The 20,127-nt window shown below is 42.9% G+C and overlaps 1 protein-coding gene across 2 annotated transcripts; it reads left to right on the top strand.

Annotated features, from left to right (window-relative positions):
- The first annotated feature begins 6,390 nt into the window (after positions 1 to 6,390).
- On the top strand, positions 6,391 to 18,024 carry TOB2 (transducer of ERBB2, 2). 2 transcript variants are annotated; one of them, XM_081879387.1, is made up of 2 exons: positions 6,391 to 6,687; positions 13,570 to 18,024. In XM_081879387.1, exon 2 carries the CDS (start codon positions 13,656 to 13,658, stop codon positions 14,679 to 14,681), a length of 1,026 nt encoding a protein of 341 aa, XP_081735513.1. In that variant the 5' UTR covers positions 6,391 to 6,687; positions 13,570 to 13,655; the 3' UTR covers positions 14,682 to 18,024. The 2 variants fall into 2 exon arrangements, with proteins under 2 accessions (XP_081735513.1, XP_081735514.1); XM_081879388.1 differs by lacking the exon at positions 6,391 to 6,687 and adding an exon at positions 7,754 to 7,876.
- The last annotated feature ends 2,103 nt before the right edge of the window (positions 18,025 to 20,127 follow it).

The following is a 20,127-nucleotide window of genomic DNA, read 5'->3' as shown; positions in this document are numbered from 1 at the left end:
TTGTAGTATATATTGTGTTTTGCACCTTCATGGTGAGTAACTGCTCCTTGTCAAACTGTTTCTTCATTTGAAAGGCAGGAAAGAACTAATTTCCTTGGGTGGTAAGTGTCAGGTGATGCAAAGGTAAAGAATGCTGGGCAATGAGTAAGTGCTAATTACACCTAATTATAGACTGACTGGTCTTTCTTGGTATTAAAAACTCACAGCAAAGCTAGTATGGTGGAAGGAATGTTTTTCCTCTCTCCTATGAATAGGATTTATTCAGTCATCGGCAGCAATATTAACTAAGTTTTCTGGATTATTTTTAAAGTGTATTACAGTAAATGTGTGTGTTAGTTTCCACTAAAAAGTTCCAAAGCAATTTACAGATAAAAAATACAATAATAAAATTACTAAATACTAAAAACTGATTTAATAATATAATAAAATACCATTAGGGCTGCCCATGTGCCTGGGAAATTAAAAAAAAGTGCAAAAAAAAATTCATCCAATTTAAAATCAATTAAAATGTAATCTTAGGCTGCAATCCTATACTCGCCTAGGAATAAGTTCCACTGAAGTCAGTGGAGTTTACTTCTGAGTAGACATGTATAGGATATTGCACTGTTAGAAAAGCTACATAAATTGCAGTGTCAGTTTGAAACTGGACTAGTCAGTCTAATGTAAGGCTGGTTTACTATAAGCAAAATTAGGAATAGCTGGATTTAATAATAAATTGTGTGTCTTTGCTGAAAATGTTTTCTATTTCAGTTTGTCTTCCTAATTCTCCCTGACTGGTTCCAAATGGATACGAATGATGAAAAGATCGTGGAAATATAGATGCAATAATTGACGGATATATCTGAGAATAGACGTGTGTGCTGCATTTCAATGTACTGTGGAAGCAAGCCTTACTGAATATACAAGGATCTGTTTTTTCATAAATATGCATAGTGGTTCAGGGTGCATGTAGTCCTTCAAGTATAGCATAGATGACTGGAATATTATATTTCATCTTTGTAAAAAGAGCACATGAACCATGGAAAAATTAATGCTTGAGGCATCTCTACATAGTATGTCAGTGGACAGTTCTGGGTGTCATTGCCTTTATTTAAATATTTGGAACATTGTCTGCCTAATAACCAAATATGCTGGCAAAAGAATATGATATTATAAGTGGGGCCTGCAACAAAATGTTATTACAATTTATGTAATTATTTCCCCCTACTTTTGCTTATTTTCGGGTTCTCTCAAGCATGTTGATATTTTTACTTCTTGTATTTTTGGTAGCACCATTTTGGCTACATAGCCGTCGTAACTCAGCAACTGAGTTCGCTATTAATGTACATAATGATTATGATGATCATATAGCCTACATATAGAACATAACCTGTTATGCTAGATTGCATACTGGGCTGTACATTTATTACATTCTAATTATATGAGCTTCCAGGATTTAAGATACATTAGTTCTAATAGAACTGTGCTATAAATGAGCTTAAGGTCCATTTACTTTTATGGAACAAATGAGGTCCCACTGAATTCAATAAGATACTTCCAGGTAAATGTGTATAGAAATGCTGCTGTAATTTCATTTTACTAGATGTAGATTGAGTTGACTATATGAAATCTGAAAAACATATCCTTTTGAGCACTCCATTTAGTCTTCTGGACAATGAGATTTGAACTTAAAAAGACTTGCATTAAGTGTGTTTAGGATAGGGACATAATATTTAGTCTCATTTAAGTCAAATTGGTATAATTGTATATTAATTCTGTCCTACTTTTCTGTTGCCTGGATTAGCAGGTTTACTAACATCCTGTTGGACAAACGCATTATTTTAACTGGTGGAGCTGTTATGTTCACTCTGGGCACAATCCACCAAGTTTTCCTACTATGCATAGGAAACTACAAATGTCCTACTGAGTGGAATGGAGATGAGCAGTACAATGAACAACAGGAATAGTAATCCAGGTTTAAAACATGTCAAATTTATTTTTAATAATATAGGGCAAATTATCCTATTGATACAAGTAATATTTCATTTCATGTTAATTAATCATTCATGGTATGCCCACAGCAGGTGCATTAATTTCAGTGAGGTTTACTTCCAAGCATATATATTTAAAAATGCAGCCTTACAGCTCAGTACTGAACTGTGCTTTTGAGTAAACAAGCCACATTGAAATGTGGACTTTCGAGTAAGCGCAGTTAGGATTACACTCGTTATGTGACTGGCAAAATTGTACTTATATGCTTGTTTACATCTCTGGAGCTTCTAGTAGAGGTGTAATAAATAAATATTAACATACAATAAAAATCAGTAACATGAATGCTGAAGAAGACATTTCTACTGGCTTCAGGACTATGCCAAAGCCCCTGGCTTTTGTTGTAAGTAGTAAATGCAGCTCTCACATGCTTAACTCTGAATAGGAGGAATAAGGAGTAGAGAGACACTTTATCTACTATAAGACCTAAATGGTTCATACAGGGCAGTCTAAACCTGTCATGCTTTCCTGTTTGTGTGCTATACAGACAGGCAAAAGAAAAACATAGAATAATTTCCATAGCTAATAGGGGTTTAGATGCACAGAATGTGTCTCTACACCTCCCTATAAACAACCAATGAAATGCTCTATGGAGACACATATTAAACAGCATATTTGTCCACGGGAGTAGATAAAATACAACACATCCCTTATTTTTAACAGCACAGCTTCACATCGTTCCTTAAATCTTGTTTTTAACCTTCCTTTGGCAACTTCAGGCCTAGGGAACCTACAGGCAAAAAACTACACTTCCCAGCAACCTAGTTGCCTTTCCAGTTTTACACACAAAACACGCCGACCCCACCCCGCTTTTAGCCTATTGGTTAACGCAGCAGACCAATCTGCAGAACCCCCTAACGACTCCAGCCAATGGAAAGGCTGTTGCTAGCATGGTGCTGTTATTTTTAGAACAGCCTGCGCTCCTACACCTTGCAGGTTGTTCTGCCTATCTCAGTGCTTGCGTCTGAAGTTACGTCGACGAAGGCAAATGCACAGGCGCACTGCTGAAAAAGTAGTCCCTGAATCGTGCGGAGTAGCACCTGCAATTGAGAGCGGGGAAACGTGCTCCATGAATAGTTAAAATGCCATCTGACATCCGTGCCTTGTGGGGTTTTGTTTAGGGGCTGTGAGCTGATTTGCATACCCTCCGGCATTTGAAGGATGAAAATAAACAGGGAAATAGAGGTGCGCTTCTGTGCAGCCTGCAGTTCGCGTGCTTTAACGCAAGGCAGCCAGTGGGGAGATCTGATGGCGCACGCCAGCCCCTTATGCCACCGTGTTACAAATAAATACGTATATTCTACGCTCGGATTCCAACGAAAAAAATAAAATTGAGTTTGTCGATCGACGAATAGGACACGCTCGCGCACACGCAGATCTCAACAGTCTGGTTTAACCACGGGGATAACTCCCAAGAAAATTGGGGTGGACAGTATTTGGGGAATGGATCGCAAAGATCCTTCTGCTCCAGGATCTGTTTTCCGTGCCTGCCAAAGGTTTGGGTTGTTGTGAAGCGAGAGCGTATCCTGAGACTGCGCAATGTGCCTCTGAGTGCCCTCTCCATAGATTGAAGGGGAAGGGGCCAAGACTACCTCACGCATTTTAAGTGAGCTCTTTCTTAAGAAAGTTCATGCACTCAAAAAGCAGATAGTTTTAAGCTTCCCACAGAGCTGTGAAGTCGTAGCCCACGGTTTCCAGGCAAGGGCAAACCCTCCCTTCTCTCTTTCCCTTTTAAAGAAACTAACAGCTGCCATTTTTTGAAAGATCCTATGGTCGGGGATCCAATTTCCTGCTATGACAAGACTATTTTAGCAGGGCATGGCTCCGCGAAAGAGCTACAGGAACAACAGCCAAATAGGTTTTTGTCTCCGATTCCGCACCAACACCACTTTGTCAATGCTAGATATAGACAAGTCATCCGTTGCACACCAAAGGAGTGGACTCTTGCATCTAATGAAACGGATTCTCTTTCAGGAAAGCTCATGCCATGATAAATGTGTTTACCTTTAATGTACCACAGGGTTCTTCGATGTTTTTGCAGCAACCAGCTAACCTGTCTGGAAAACGCTACTTTTGAGTAAGTTCCATGGAACTTAATGGGGCTTGTTTTTGAGTATACATGATGTATAGGATTTCTCTCTTGGTAAGCCTATTCTGCAGAACACCCTCAAAAGGAAATTATCTTACTGTTCTTTAAAGAAGATTATTGCCATGCAGAGGTTTGAGAGGAACTTCATAATTAAGATCCTAGAAAAGATGGCTTGAAACTGCTCTCCCAGCCTCCTCAGAGTGGTTTCTCCTTAGAATGGCCACAAGGAATTTAAAAAGCTTACCCCACTTACACCCACTTCATGTTTGGGAACAATGCATGGGAAAGGATGAGTGAAATCTGCAGTGCAGGGTATTTAATTTGATTTACAGAGACAAGTATTATAGAGTGTCAATTTCACCTGTCAAAATATTTTATGTTTAAAGTGCAGGTGGTTTTTTCCTGAAGGTAAATGTAATATAAACAAGTACTAAGAGCCAATTGAGTCGATACGAACAAAATTTCGACTATAATCCTCCATTCACTGAATCAGCTCACAGAAACACTTTTATGGCATAATTAAGCCAGCTGCTACTATCATTGTCCTGGTTGAAAAAAGCCCATCACTTATGAAAATGAGGGAAGCAACACGATTTTGATTTAGTGGACTAAAATTATGGACATATTTTATAATAAGAATTAACCTACATTAAGCAGTTAAACTGAATGTGTTTGCAAATAGTGGTCCTACTCCGTGGTACAAGCGCTGTTGCCCTCATCTACAAATCCATCCTAAACATGTTTAGCTTGTCATTTTATAAAATGTTATTTCTGCAGCATGTTTATTTTTTAAAAAAATCTAAGCACAGAACCCAATTTTTGTACAGGGCCTACACTTACCACTAGCCATATGAGGCAACAGATGCTAGGAAGCAGCAGAGGCAGCCTCACAGGCATTCCTCCTGGCTCCAAGATTCACTCTTCGCTGTTGGATGTCAGAGCTCCGCCTGCCACATAGTCCTGGCCACCCTAAATGAACCTGCTTCCCACAGATGTGGCGGAGGTCACTGCCCCATTGCCAGTGATGAAATAAAATCCAGCTACCAGCCCAGTTGCATTGTATATATCAAATGGAAGTACACCATCTTGTGCTGCACCTCAGGCTGCAAAATGTCTTGGGCTGACCCTGCAGTGAGCATTTTTCTAATGCTGGACTACATCACTTATCACCCCTGTCGGCTGTGCCATCTGAGGCTGGAGTTGGCACCTGACAGCTCCAGGCTGGAGGGTTACAGGACTGGGTGAACCAAAATGTTCAGTGGGAGAGATTGTTCAGTTTCAGTCTAATTCAAATATCCTTCATTGGTATGATGACATACAAACATTATAAACATTTAATGGAGTAAAGTAGGAGGTACAGAATAGGTGCATATTTGTTCAAAGCTACGGTTCTTACTGGAGAAAGAAGCACCGCTGAACATCATGGGTTTTTCTTCCAAATAAACATGCCTAGATACCATCAGGCTATACAATATTTCTTGCTTCATTTGTCAGAGGCAGGAAACTGCCTTATATCCAATCAGACTATGTGTCCATCTAGCTCAGTATTATCCACACTGCCTGGCAGCTCTCCAGGGCTTTAGTCTGAAATCTTTCTCAGCCCTAACTGAAGATAGCAGAGTAGAATCAAATATAATTACCAACCCTTGTCTCTATATTCACATTCACTAATTGGTGGTGAAAGGTGCTAGCCACCCACTCACACTATTAGTGAGGCTTAAGGGTGGGAAATATGGAATTTTCCCACCTTCAGCAAATCCTTAGGGGCGGGGAGCATTTCTGTCTCCATAAATGATTGTGTGTGTGGAAGAAAGCTTGTTGGTAGTTATTGCAGATTAATTAACTCAGATTACAAGGGGCAAAGTCTTCAGTATAAAAGCTTGATCTCTCATGCAGCCTAAGCCTATGTAGGTTTACTCGGAAGTAAGTAAAGGGGTCCAATCTATTTAAAATTTCCTTGGTTTGTTCTCAGGAGGGTTCTCTGAAGGGTTGAATACAAGTTGTTGCCTGTCACAGAATGGGGAAATTCATTAAAACGTACCAAAAAAATAAATAAATATCCGTGGCAAATGACGGACTTTCATTACGGGAGGCGTTTCCAAGCATCTGAAACCACAATATAACGCGCTCGGCGCAGAACGGGTTAACTTAAAGCCAGTGTTTGGGAAAGTAGTTCCAGCCTGCCCTCCCTCCCCTCCCCTTCCTTGTCCTTTGCAGGACGCGTCACCCTGGGTGTGGAAGGGAATATCCATGCGCAGGGTTGCTAAGGGTGAAACTTTTCATTTACTTTGCTCACTTTGGGCCAGGGAGAGGGTGGCTTCAGGTTCCCTGCGCAGGGAGGGAAGGAAGGAAGTAGGGGGCGCCCCAGTCAACATCCCCCCACCCCACTTCTGATTGGGCCTGTAGAAGGGGGAGAAGTTATCTAAAACAGCATCCATTTAATTTTTTTATATAAAAAAAATCGAACGCCCACCACCATATCAGCACTTTGTGAGAGAGGAACTCCCAAGAAACACCCTGGAAAGAAAAAGAAGCCACCAAACCATCTCACCTGGTGCTGAAAAAAAGAAGTAAGTGACGGCTTATTGCTAGAATCGAGGGGTGATGAGGGCAAAGGAAGAGGAACGATTTCCAAAGTCACGATTTAAATATTTTCTTGAACGGTGTTTTTCTTCCGCACGCCGGCTTATCTCGTTGGGGTTTTGCTGCGCCTCGTATATTCCTTTAAGGAACGAATTAATCGCATTGTGCTAATAAGATTTTCAGAAGCCGCCAGTCTTCCAACTCCGCTTCTGGTTCTCTCAAGGAGAGAAGGGCTGGCTTCTACTCAAATCATCGTAGGCAGATCTGCTCTGCCCCTTTAATAGAAAGGAGGGGAAAACATGAATCCCTGCCTTAGTCTTAGTAGCGCTGTGTCTCTTACACGGCACTCTTTGCCCCCCCCCCCCCAAAAGCGATTAATGTTTTTCATTTCATCGTGAAGGGAGGTTGAAAGTCATTTGGGTTGAACGACTGAAAAATGTCCCCGGTTCACCATTTTGTTTTTACTCATTTTACCGGAGTGGATTAAAAACAAACAACAACAGCCACCCCATAGCCCTCAGGTAATTCGCGATGATCGAGTCCTTGGACCACCTATCGTGCAAAAAACCCTCCTCTCTGCCTTCCTCCCAGGTTCGGGTGAATTAGGGGAGAAAATTTCGATCCTTTTTAAGAATGTGAACGGTGGTGGTGGTGGTGACAACACCATCATCGCCACCACCACCAACAGGGCTGGACCGAAAGGGGTGACCGTAGGGGATCTTTGGGACCCGAGCGAGCGAGGAAGATGGTTTCTGTTTCGCTCAATCCGGATCAATACTCAAAAGCTCGGCTTTTGTCAGGAAAAAAGATGGTTCCAGCCCGTTTTGTGCTCGAACTTTCTTTCCCCCTCCCTCCTCGGAACAGAGCCCCGGGGGCCTCTTTAGGATTTCTTATGTCACAAACGCAGACCTAAAACAAAGCAAATACAGATATATTTATATTATAGTGCGGAGCAAGGGGGGGGGGGAGAGAAATCCAGCCTCCGGCAGCCCCAAAGCTTAAGTGGGATGATGAACTTGTTCTCCTTCCCGCAGTGATTTAATAATGGGATGGAGGCGGGGAGGCTCAGGAAAACCAAACGGCAGCCCTGGACTCGGTTTGGGGAGCAGCTTTCGGTGTGGGAAGGGCCTTTGGCCGTCTCCTTCCTCTCCTTCCCCGTGACAGCCACCCTGTGAGGTAAATTAGGCCCCGGGATCTGCCTCGGAGGGCCCGGCAGGTGCGGGCCTGGGGCGGCTTGGAGCCCAAAGCCACATTTTTGCACTGCCCTCGAATTTAATTTGGGGGTGTCACCTCCGCGCCCCCCCCATTATTGAGAAGGGGGATTTCGGGAGGGAAGGCTCTCAGCTATGGGGCGGGGGCGCCTGTGACCCAGAAGCTTGGGCGGCCCTGAAGCGAGAGCCAGAGCCTGGAGGTAAAGGTCAGGGCCAGATCACCTTCACCCGGCCTCCGCTTCTCCTCGGCCTCCGCCCATCTTTTTTTTGGGCGGGGGGGCTTCCCTTAGGTCGGAAGAGGAGGCTGCAAGCGGTTCTTTGGTGCGTGCATCCCTCGCGAAGGGGAGGCGGAGGTCGGCTGGGGAGGGAACAAGGGGAAGCGGCCTTTCCTCCTCGTCCCCCAGTGCGGGCCGCATCTCCCGGCTTGGTTCCTTGGCTGTCAGTTTCAAGGCGCACTTGAACGAGCGGGCATTTACTTCCGAGTATTGCAAGGACTCCTGGCCAAGTCTCTTGTTTCGTAGGCCTAGCAGCTCTGCGCGCGCGTGTGTGTGTGTGTTGGTGTGTCTTTTTTTGAGGGGGGGGGGTGTTGTCTACTTCTGAGCTACCCAGCAGGAGCAGATGTGAGTTGCAACCGTAACAATAAGCCCTGATTGAAATTTCCTCCGCTTAATCCATCTCCGGCCCCGCAAGCCGCCTCTCCGCGCGGGGGAGAAAGAGGCCGAGAAATTAGTTATTCCACATAGAAATCCAACAATGCAAGATGGCATGTTGAGGCCGGGGGGGGGGGGATGGAGGGGGGGGAGAAGCGTTGAGCAATCGAGCACAGAGAGCGCATGCGCCTTGGAAAATTTTGTGCCGTGCTCCACTGAGCAGGCGCTCGCTGTCTGGGCCAGCTTTGGCGCAAAGCATATTGAGAAGGGTAGTTAAAAGGCAAAGTAGGTCACTCGCCCAGGCGCTGCATCTTGTGTAGGAGAAAAGCAGGGCTCGCTACGTCGTACAACTCCCGGGACACTCCAGTCGAGGCAGAGCGGAGGGGAGGAGGCCAGCCTTAATGGGTGTTGAGGCTTCCTTGGCTGGGTCATTCATCCGTGGACCTTGGCACAGGCGATTATTGAAGTTGTGGGGCAGGAGGCGGGCGGAGAGCAGGTCCCCGTGCGGGACAGTAATGCCAGTTTCGCGTGCGCGAGGGGGCCTGGGAGGGAGGTGCCCTGTGCAAATAACGCCCACAGACGCAGGAGGTTTTGGCAGGAGAAGAGGGAGTGGGTTGTGCAATCGTGGATCGAGAACGTGTCTTCCTCGGGCTTGCCCCTCCCCAGGCGCAGTCGCTTTGTATTGCATCTGTACTTAATTCAGATTATCCTCTGAAATTGGGAGCATTGGTGAGGTGGGGTCAACTGAATCGAAGGTTGCTCTTTTGCTTGGGTGTGGCTTGCAAGCAAATGTTAGGAGACTATTATGAGATTCTGGCTTATATTGGGATAAAGCAATGATGGCTTTATGAAGCCAGCGTTGTACCGCTTTCCTCCCCCCAATAATTGCCGTATTTTGTGTAAGGGTCAGAAACCTAACTGACAAGGTCATTATTTAAAGTATTTACTCAATATGATTGGACCACTGTAGAATTTCCTCATGTGCAAGTGATGTACCTTGACAATGCCTGTATTACTGAGACATTATGCCCTAATGCCGGAGATTGTTCTTGCATCGAATCATAGGCAAATGTTGTGTAGCTCATTATTCCACATTGTGTCATGTGCTTGTAATTGTCTCGTACAAAATAAATTGCTACTTGCCTCTGACATTTTCAGAACCATAGGCTGTCCTGAGGTAATGTGCACCTTTATTGATGAAGTTCTGCAGCGAAAACAAGGGATTCCGTATTGACTGTTATGCTTTGCCACCTGCAGTCATCCCCTGTGTAGGATGCCATATTAACAGCCTAGGGATTACTGAATCCTGATGGATATAAAGCTTATTTTGTTGACATGTAAGCTAGATTTATATTCCTTGGTGGACCTTTTTTCTAAAATAATTTAGACTGTTGTGCTAAATTATGTGGGGTCAGCTAGTGTTTGATTATTATTATTTGTATAGATGCTATAACACAAACATTTAATTTATCATTGTAGTGATAAATGCAGCATGGTATAGCCAAAGAGTAGAAGATTAGATATCTGTAGTTTTTTGTACTATCTTTGAAGACTCACAACCATTAAAGTTCTGCTTGAAGAAAAGTAATACATTCCTTTCATTTCCCTGAGAGAGAAAGAGCCAGATGGACAAGGGAACTCCTGTGAGAGACAATCTTTCCATTCTCCAGCTGTAGATGCCTGTCTTAAAGCTATACTATGAAAGAGCACCCCTCAATCAGGACAATGGTATTTAGGTCTGAAGGTTGCAATCCTTTGTACACTTATCTGCAAGTATGTCCCTTTCAACTTGGTGGTATTTACTCCTGTGCATAATTACTCTGAAGTGAGCTGTAACTTAATATTCTGACCAAGACATCCAGCATGTACATAAGCAAAAACAGTTTATTTCCTGAAAACATACTTGTAGACAGCTCTGTGTCCCTTTAGAAAGAAAGAAATACTATCAGATCTGAATTATAGTAGCTAGTTTCCAACATGTGGCATCCTTATAGAAATATAAGGTCTCTTAATGCCAGTCATGTATTACCCTCTCAAGTTTGCTAAGCTTTCAGTACAGTAGACTGAAACTTTGCTATATGTGGAATAAATGCAGCCTATTTGTTTACTGAGGGTGTTGTGGGTTGAACTTGCACATGAGCTTCTGTTCCAAGCTGATTGTGTGCTTTATGGTAGAATATAAGAAAAGAAGAAGCAATAAAAATACAATTAAAAATCATACAGTATTTAGCACAGTGCATTCTGTTGTGAACTGCCCTGTGATCTTTGGATAAATGGCAGTAAGCAAATGTAATAATAAAATTACAAATAATTATAATTGCTGCAAGAGGCATAAACAGAATTTAGGGGTTTGCCAAGACCCGTGGGGGGAGAAATCTGGGGGAGGGGGAGAAATTTGAGGATCATTGCTTTAACAATAGTTCTTTAGCCAGAAATCCATTGGAAGGCTCCATCTTAAAGAGTTTGTTTGACTGCCTAGCTTGAAAATGTTCTGCTTCTAGTTGACCTTTCAGAAATTTGCCTTACTCAAATTTCTCCTGTGGCAATTTCCATTTTAAGAAGCACATTCAAATAGCTGTGATAAAACTTCTCACGGTTTAGTAACTCCTGAAAAACAAGCTCCAAGGTCTTGGGCTGTGCTGTTAGCGGTCAGGCCATGGTCAACTATATAAGACTGCATTCAGAGGAATTTTTTTAGAGAGCTCTTCTGTTATTTGCTGCAATACAGCAGGCATAGAATCGGCAGGTTTCTGTGGACATACTTAATGCAGAGTTTAGTTTTTTAACGCTTTAGTGAAACACAATAACACAAAGTCCTGCTGGTTCAAACCAAAGACCCATCAAATCCAGTTTGTTTCCTACAGTGGCCAACCAGATGCTTATGGGAACAAATACAGCATAAGCCCAATAGTCTGCTCTTGTTCCCCAGTAACTTTCAGAAACATGTTGCTTCTGATCCTGGAGAACAGCATACAGCCATCATGACTAGTAGCCATTGATAGGGCTACTTTCCATGAATCTGTCTATTCTCTCAAATACTGTTGGTGGCCAGTGTTTGAAATTCGCCAGGTGCATTTTGCAGCTGGCTATCAGCCACTTGCAGCCAGGTGAAGATGCCCGGGCGCCAGGATGGTGACTGCCATCTTCACCATCTGGAGATGCATGCCTGAAATCCTTGGGTCTTGAATGTTTTCACACACTTGCATCACATCCTGTAGAATTCTTTATATTATATTTTATTTGTACAATCAGAATGAATTTCAGGAACCAAAAAGTCATTTTGAAAAATACAACTTTCAAGCTGTCTGGTCCCAAAATGGCAACTAGGCATTCTTTTTGGCGAATGCAACCCTGGTTTTAAGGAATCACCACCTATAATCACTACATCTTCTGGTAGAAAATTCAGTATCTTACCTGTGTACAGTTTGTACAGTCATTGTGTGCTAATTCCTTCTTTCACACAATTTTGTCTAATTCCAGCTGTTCATACACCAGGGCAGTTTCAAACATTTTAGGCAGATAAGCTGCCACAAGTGTTCAGAAATGGCGTGTAAGATTGAAACTTATCCAGTAGCTTCCTTTGTTGTTCCTAATGCTGTAGTTAGAGGTCTCTTTGTTCCTTCTTCAGGATAAGCTTAGATTTCTTCTTAGCTCCAAGCACCACACCAGAAGAAGCAGCTTGACATATATGTCAGAAGTTTGGAGTGTATCCTTTGCCCTTGCTTTTTAGTAGGCACTTGTTATAGGTGATCCTAAGGAAACAAAAAGCTAGTCTCTATCCTGCTAAGCTGCCAAGATAATACATATAGCTTTCATTTTAAATATCCTTCATTTTCTGTTATTTTTTTCTGGGGCATTTAGAGTTGTATTTAATAGAATGAGTGATGATTGGAGGTCTCCTAGAATGTTAGTTAAAAAAAAAAGGGGGATAAAGAAGAAAATTTGGTGTTTGGGAATCTAAGTCAGTCTTCCATAATCTATTGTCCTTCAGGTGTTTTGGGCTTCATCACTGGCCAGTGGTCAGTGACAATGGGAGTTTTACACCAAAACATTACAGGTCAGCACGTTGGGAAAGCCTGACCTAAAGTTCTCTTCCAGGCCACATAATACTAACCTTCCTGAGTCTTCCTGATGAACGTATGCCTTGTTTTTATATCACTTGGGATCAGAAGCTACTGTTAGTTCCATCCAGGATTATCTTCTGTTTATCTGAGTTGACCTTCTGAAGCTATTTTCAGAAGAAACACCTTTTCAGCTTTTTTTTTATCTATTTAATATTACAATGTCAAGGATCACTGGTGTTACCACAATGGGATGAATCACCACTAAACTAGTTTCTGTCTTTTGAAATGTATTGATCTGCTTTGCTCCAGTGTCTTAAAATGAAACTTTGACTCATTAAGACAGTAGCAACTACATGAAAGCTCTGCTAGTGGTGCTATCAATGGCATTGTCCAGACAGCAACACCTCTTTTTAGTGGCACCCCAGTTATGAAAATCCTTCCCATTGGAGGTGCAGTTGGTCTCCTTAGCAATTTTAGGCACTTTAAAAAATACGTATTTATTTATTGAGGCTCTTGAAGGAAGTTCAGGCACTCCAAGGGTGTATATTTTGCTGGTTTGATTTACTTTATAACATTTAACTTACTGTGATTTTTTAAAGCATCTATCATATTTTTATTGTGTAGTTTTACAGCTTTTTATGTTGTATATCACCTTGCAATTTTTGGCTGGTGAGTGGCCTAGAGATAAACTAATAAATAATAATGTTTGACAGCATACAAAGAACCAAAGAAATGTGTATGTGTTAAACACATAAAGGGATATTCTTCTTTACAATCGTCAAGGTGCAAATGCACTTTGCACAGTCTTTTATTTATTATTGCCAGTTAAGATGTTGAATTTTCAGGAATCAGTTTCTGCAACTAAAAGTATAACTATTGTGCTGCAACAGTATTAAAGATACAATATTTCCACCTTACATTTCATTTCTCTTTGTCTTTTTCAGAATTGTTTGGAGCCAAAATCCGTCTATGTTTGTGTCCGCTGTCTATTTTTAATATACTGCCCTACCTTGCTTGCTGTGAAGGGAGTATGCATCTGGAGATCAAAGTTGCTCTGAACTTCATCATCTCATATCTGTACAACAAGCTTCCACGGAGGCGGGCCGACTTGTTTGGTGAGGAGCTAGAGCGGCTGCTGAAGAAAAAATATGAAGGCCATTGGTACCCAGAGAAGCCCCTGAAGGGTTCTGGCTACCGCTGTGTTCACATTGGGGAGACGGTGGACCCCGTAGTTGAGATGGCAGCCAAGCGGAGTGGGCTGGCTGTAGAGGATGTGCGGGCCAATGTTCCTGAAGAACTGAGTGTCTGGATTGACCCATTTGAAGTCTCCTACCAGATTGGTGAGAAAGGGTCTGTCAAGGTCCTATATCTAGATGACAGCGAGGGCTGCAGTGCAGCTGAGTTGGACAAGGAGATCAAGAGCAGCTTCAATCCTGACGCTCAGGTGTTCGTCCCCATTGGCAGCCAGGACAACTCCTTGTCCAATTCTCCATCCCCATCGTTTGGCCAGTCACCCAGCCCCACGTTCATCCCTCGCTCTGCCCAGCCCATTACCTTCACCACTGCCACTTTTGCTGCCACTAAGTTTGGCTCAACCAAGATGAAGAAAGGCGGAGGAGCTGGAGCAGCCACCAGTGGCACAGGGGTTCCACCACAGCAGCAGCAGCGCCTGGCCAGGTCGCCCACCAATGGCCTGCTGAAGCACAAAGGTCTCTCCCTGTCTATGCATTCTCTGAACTTCATCGGGGGCAGTACGGCCCCTCAATCTCAGCTCTCCCCCAATGCCAAGGAGTTTGTTTACAATGGTGGATCGCCAGGAGCTAGCAGCCTCTTCTTTGATGGTGTAGCCACCGAAAACCAGGCCGGCGGCATGCCTCCTGCATCCCAATTCAGTGCCAGTGGCGGCGGCGGCAATTTTGACATGGCTCAGGTCTTTGGGGGCAGCACCAACAGCCTCTTTCTGGAGAAGACACCCTTCGTGGAAGGACTCAGCTACAATCTGAACGCCATGCAGTATCCCAGCCAGTCGTTCCAGCCAGTGGTTTTGGCCAACTGACCACCATGAGAGTATTCTGGGGGAAATAACTTCCAAAAAAAGAGAAAAAATAATTAGAAATATTTGAAATCTTATAAATATAGCTTCTTGGAAAGAGACAAATCCTGATTCGTTGTGTCATGCCAGGAAGCGCTGCTGAAGCACTGATTATTTTTTTAAACTTGTTTCCTGTGCTCTTTCCTATCCGTTGTTGTACACTTAATGAGGAAGGTTATTGTTCCAGCCCAGCAGTGGTGGGAGCCAGAGCCACTTTATATTATGTCCCATGCTGCTTCTTGGAACTGGTTCTCAAATATTCTTACTGCAAGGATGGCATTTTTCAGGGTGCTGTCATGTCCCTTGCAGCCAGATACCTTGATTTCCCCCCGCCCCCTGTTTTGGAGTGATGGGGGATGATTTAGAAGGCTTCTTGATGTGTGAAGTCTCAAGCACTTCCTAGGGTAGGCCTGGGCTTCTCAATGCGTAATGAGAGGCCCAGACAGTGGAGCAAATGTATTCATTTCTCATAACTCCGTTTTTGTATTCCTATTGCAAAATGGGAGTAGAACAAAGTTCTCAGCTTCTGTTTCTTCCTGCGCTAACTGGTGATGGCAAGGCCTTAGCCCCTCTAGCTTCAGGGGAATGCTGGAAGGGGCAGCATTGTAGCATCTGGGACAGGTTTTTCCCCCCTACAGTTTTCCATTGTAAGCACCTCCTCTCCCCTTAGCCCCCTTAAGAGTCTGGAGTTAGATGTACTCTTTGGGAAGCTTAGATCCCATGTCAGCTGCTAATGCTATGATGTATAAATAGGACTCTAGATGCAAACACTTCTGACTTGTGAGAAAAATTGATCCATGTATATTGCACTCTCTTTCAAGGGTAGGAGTGAGAGCTGGCCTTCCAGGGTTTTTTTGTGCCTGAGCAGCCCCCATTGATGTTCCTCTGGACCAATTGCCTTGGTTTATGGGGTTCTGAGCTCTTCTGTTGACAGCCGAGCATTTGGTTACTAATTCTCATGGAAAGGATGGTTTCCTGCTCTTGACTATGATAGCACTACTTTTTGGCAGGGAAGAGGGAGTTACAGTGCAGACTGCTTTCTGGATGAATAGCATGAGGGTTTGCACTTTGAATCTCATGTCTCTTAAGACTTCTGACCAAAAACCTTATGATTTTTCATTTGAAAGGAAGCAGGCATTCCTGTACGGAAGAGCGCCCCACATATCAGGTCCAGTCTGGACTTGTTCCATTTCGAGAGCATGAGGAATGAAGTGGGCTTGCTGTAGAATGTTGCTCAACATGTGGTGAGAAGAAAGTGTTCTCTGATAAGAATGTAGAGTCTCTCCTCCCTTATTGTTGCTATTGAACTAGGAATCCTAATGGTATTCCCTGCATCTCCCTTTTCTGTCATGAGAGGACAGCCTGGAAGACAGGGACAGTAGTGGCCTTCAAGAGTGAGTTTTTCTTTTCTTTTGGCAGATGATTTGCAAACCTTTCCCCATCTATGCCTTGTGAGATAATTACTGAGTCCAAAAGTTTACTTATCTATGGTGATAAGGGGTGAGAGAGAACTTCAGGGCAGATAACATAGATGTGGCTGTGGATTACATACTCTAGGCATATTCTCTCTACCATCACTATCTGCTCCCCACCCCCAAACAGCATGGTTTGGACCGTGTATAAAGTGTTGCTTTTGCACCTTCTCTGGCAAAGTCATATTGAATAAATAAGCTACAATTCTAGAGCTCTCTGGTGACTTGACCTGGAGACTTGCGTTTCCACTTAAGCTAAACTGAGGATTCCCTGTAGGACTGTATATGAGCCTTAACTGCTACAAGCATCTGTCCTCCTGTGAAGGATGCCTGACTCTGCACTAGAGATCATTCGGTGAAATGGATGGGAAATGTCTCTTGCCCAGGCCACAGTGATGTGGCTTATGCATGAGATCTTCTCTAGGTATCCCCAAGTTGAGCCCTTTTTTGTTTCTTTGTACCCCCTTCTTACCCCTGCCTCTTTGCTGGGCTGAGGAAAAGGACACTCAAAAAGAAAAAACTTATTTGCATTCTGCCTGTTTTCTGTGAGCCACTAAGGGGTTAAGGAGGGAAGATACTATTGGGCAGTAATGTGATGGGTGAAGTTTCATGAAGCTAGAAGTCCTAAACCTGAACAAGACACGTTAGACCTCTTCAGTAAACACATTTGTTTGTCTTCCTCCCACCCCACCCCACCCCACCCCACCCCACCCCCACTCCCAACATTACCACTGCCACCCACCTCTTTCCCCTCAACATGTACTGTAGACTGCCATGCTTTTACACTGGACTTCCTCCCTAGGAGAGCTGCTGGCTCCCTATCTGCCCAGCATAATCTCCGCTGAGAACTTCCACATGCAGCAGAATGCTGCCCTGAGCCACTGCCTTGGGTGGGGTTATGTACCCTTCTCAGGCTTAAGTATATTGAAGGGAGGGAGAGAACCTCACTAGCACCTGCGATATGTGATGTTTCACACTGCTTTATCCTGTTAACTGCTTTTTGAAAAGAAGTCTGCGTTCATAAGGAGGAAAAGGGGAAGGACCAACCTCTGTATTTCCTAAAGGAACACATACCGTGCTTCAGAAGCATTTCCAGTGCTGGCGACAATGAAACTCACGGCCTCTTTTTTGGTCTTGTTGTCTCAAGAGTTAGACGTTCAGCTTCAATTTTATTTTTAAAACCTGCACTAATTTACCTGGTTTCTTAGGAAGAAAAAGAGATTTTTTTTAACTTTTATTTTTATGGGTTTGTGTTAATTTTTTTGTTGTCCATTTATATTGAATAATTTGCTACATTTGTAAAATGTAAGAGGTATATATAATATATGTATATTTCTAACGTAAAAAAAATTTGAACTTTTTTCTTTTCAAGATTTTTTCTTAGAGGAGAGAGAAAAAAATATTTTTTCAGGAAAATTTTAAAAAAGCAGCAGTGAAAGCTCCTTTTCTCCCCTCGCTTCCCTCCTTCCTGACCCTTTTTGAAGAGCGAATCAGCAACGTGTGATCTTGGAGTATGGATGGACACAAAGAGGACAGAATTATGTATGTTTTTTAATGCAGAGGTCCATGCTGTTCTTGTTTGGTTTTTTGGTTCTTACATGCAGGGGGCCATTGAGTAGGGATCCAGAGGGGGTTTCGTTCTTTTTCTTTCTTTTTTCTCTAGCGAAGGAGGAATACAATCAGAGTTTTGTATTCAGAATGTTGTGCAATATTTTGGAACAGGACATTGGCGTGTCTAGAGATTTAGTTAAAAAACAACAAAGGTTGATCAAATCTGTACAGTTTCTATTGTTCCAGATTTTTTTAAGTTTGTATTAAAAGCATGATATATAATAGCCTCTTGTCCCTGTTGTTTGTGCAAGGGCACTAAGGGTTTGAAGGGTGGGAAATAGATTTTGGGGGGATTGGGAGGAACATTTCTCCAGATGGGTGCAGTAGTGTAAAGCCAGAAAGTAAATGTCCTGAAGACAGGCTCAGCTCTTTGGAGACATCCCCAGGGTGAGTGAGGAGCTCACTGCAGAAATAGCACAGACCAGACGTGACTGATACCTGCTGAAAGCCACCTGGATGATAACGGGAAATGTTGCAGCAATGAAATCTCCCAAAGTATGGTTGGAAGCCACTGAATGCCGTATATAAAGCAGAAAATGCTGTTTAGCACCATGACCTTTTCCTGGCTACTGCATCTTTAATTGGACTACGTTTCTACCACAATATTTCTATGTGGAAGTAAATTTGACTGAATTCAGTAAGATTTGACTTAACATTTGTGTATTAGAAGTAAGTCGGGTATATGAGGCTTAAAGGATACCAACATTTTCTAAAATTTCTGCCTTATATAAGAAAACCCGTAAGTGTATTGGTTATTCCAAATGCTATTGGTAAATGCAATCGGAGGGCTTTGCAAAAATACTCGCTTCACTTCCAAATAGTGTTTAAAACATGGCAGCATGACAAGTGCTAGTGATTGTCGGAGCATGCAAAGTTAACCATAACAAGATTACGAAAAGTGCCCTAATTATATGAATAAAATGAAAACATGTTACTACATAATGCTATACTAACCAAGAACTCAGAAAATAATGTTGCACTGGAGTTTTGTAATACCACTACCCCTGCTAGCCTGTAAGGCAAGACATGTCCAGAAATCAACTAGGATCCGTAACACACTGCCCTTATTCCTGGATTAAACAAAATTGGTTTTTTGGGTAGCAGTAGCAATCACCACTAGGGGCTTCTTGTGGCAGACTGTTTTAAGTGTTCATTTGGCCCAGTGCTTCAGGATTTGGTGTCCTGACATGTGCAAAGAGTATTATGATGGTTTCAACGTTGCTTGCGTGTTGATTGTCACTGCATGCAATGGTTAGAAAGCCAGTATTTTGGAAAGAATGTACAGTATTTGTCATGCAGCACTTAAGAAGCCGCCATTATGAGCACCTAAAAAAGGAAAAGTGTTTCCTTCAAGTTAAGCACCTTCCTCTAAGTAACAAACTATACCAAGTTTGGTCACAATAGTGCTTTGGTAGCCTAGCCAGAGCACCAAGTTCTAACATGTCTCCAGAAACTCCTGGATAGTTTCTCCCAAGCTAGGGTGTGGGGTGGTGGTTAGACATTCATCACAGGGGACTCCCATGTTAAGAGAATTTGAAATATTGAGTCATTTGAGAGGGAGGGATCCTACCTGAACATGGGTTATAATGTCAACAGCACTGGTATTTCTGCTTGCTGTCATTCCCTCTTAGGGCAACAACAACTTACAGCATGAGTCATCCATGAAGGGCAAGGGAGGGCTGTCGGAGAACTGAAAAGAAGGCTGATCTTGCAATGCTTAAGATGTGAAGACAGGCCTGGAGAAAGTGGATTGGAATGTAGGACTGCCGAAGCCTCAATTATTTAGATTATTGGATTTAAATAGGAGATACATGCTTCCCACACACAATAGCAACTGGAAAATCACAGCTTCACAGAGGGCCTTGCATTCTACAGCACTGCAAGCCCAGATTTTGCTAAATAATCCATAGTAGCTAGAAGAGTTTGATGTGGTAATATGTCTTAAGGTTTTTGAGCTGTTCCCCAACAGTACAGGGGCTGGTGTAAAAAACCCAGAGAAATAGTAAATACTGGTTTTACTTTTTAAGTTTGCTGGCTTTTACATTATATGTTCAGAGTTTATGTACATATTAGCAGTATCAGTCATGTTAAAACTTTCAATTTACAAAACAACAAGATCCATACCAAATTCCAAGTTAGCTACCACTAATTAAAAACCAGAGTAAAAATGTCAGTTACACTGTTAAGGAAGAGGCTCAGGTTTTAACTTTGAGCTTCCACAATGTGGAGTTTTTGCAACTGTAAAGTAGCCATCTAGAATGCTTTCCTACAGGCTTCATTGATAGACAGAACATGGCTTTCTGAGAATTTCATGTACGTCATGGTGG

Source organism: Podarcis erhardii, assembly GCF_964252035.2.
Source record: "Podarcis erhardii genome assembly, chromosome: 10".
Taxonomy (NCBI): Eukaryota; Metazoa; Chordata; class Lepidosauria; order Squamata; family Lacertidae; genus Podarcis; species Podarcis erhardii.
The sequence above is the reverse complement of the archived record's forward strand: the minus strand, read 5'-3'. Positions and strand labels throughout refer to the sequence as shown.

Coding starts and splice junctions, on each gene's coding strand:
- TOB2 (XM_081879387.1), top strand. CDS start 13,656: ATGCATCTGGAGATCAAAGTTGCTCTGAACTTCATCATCTCATATCTG.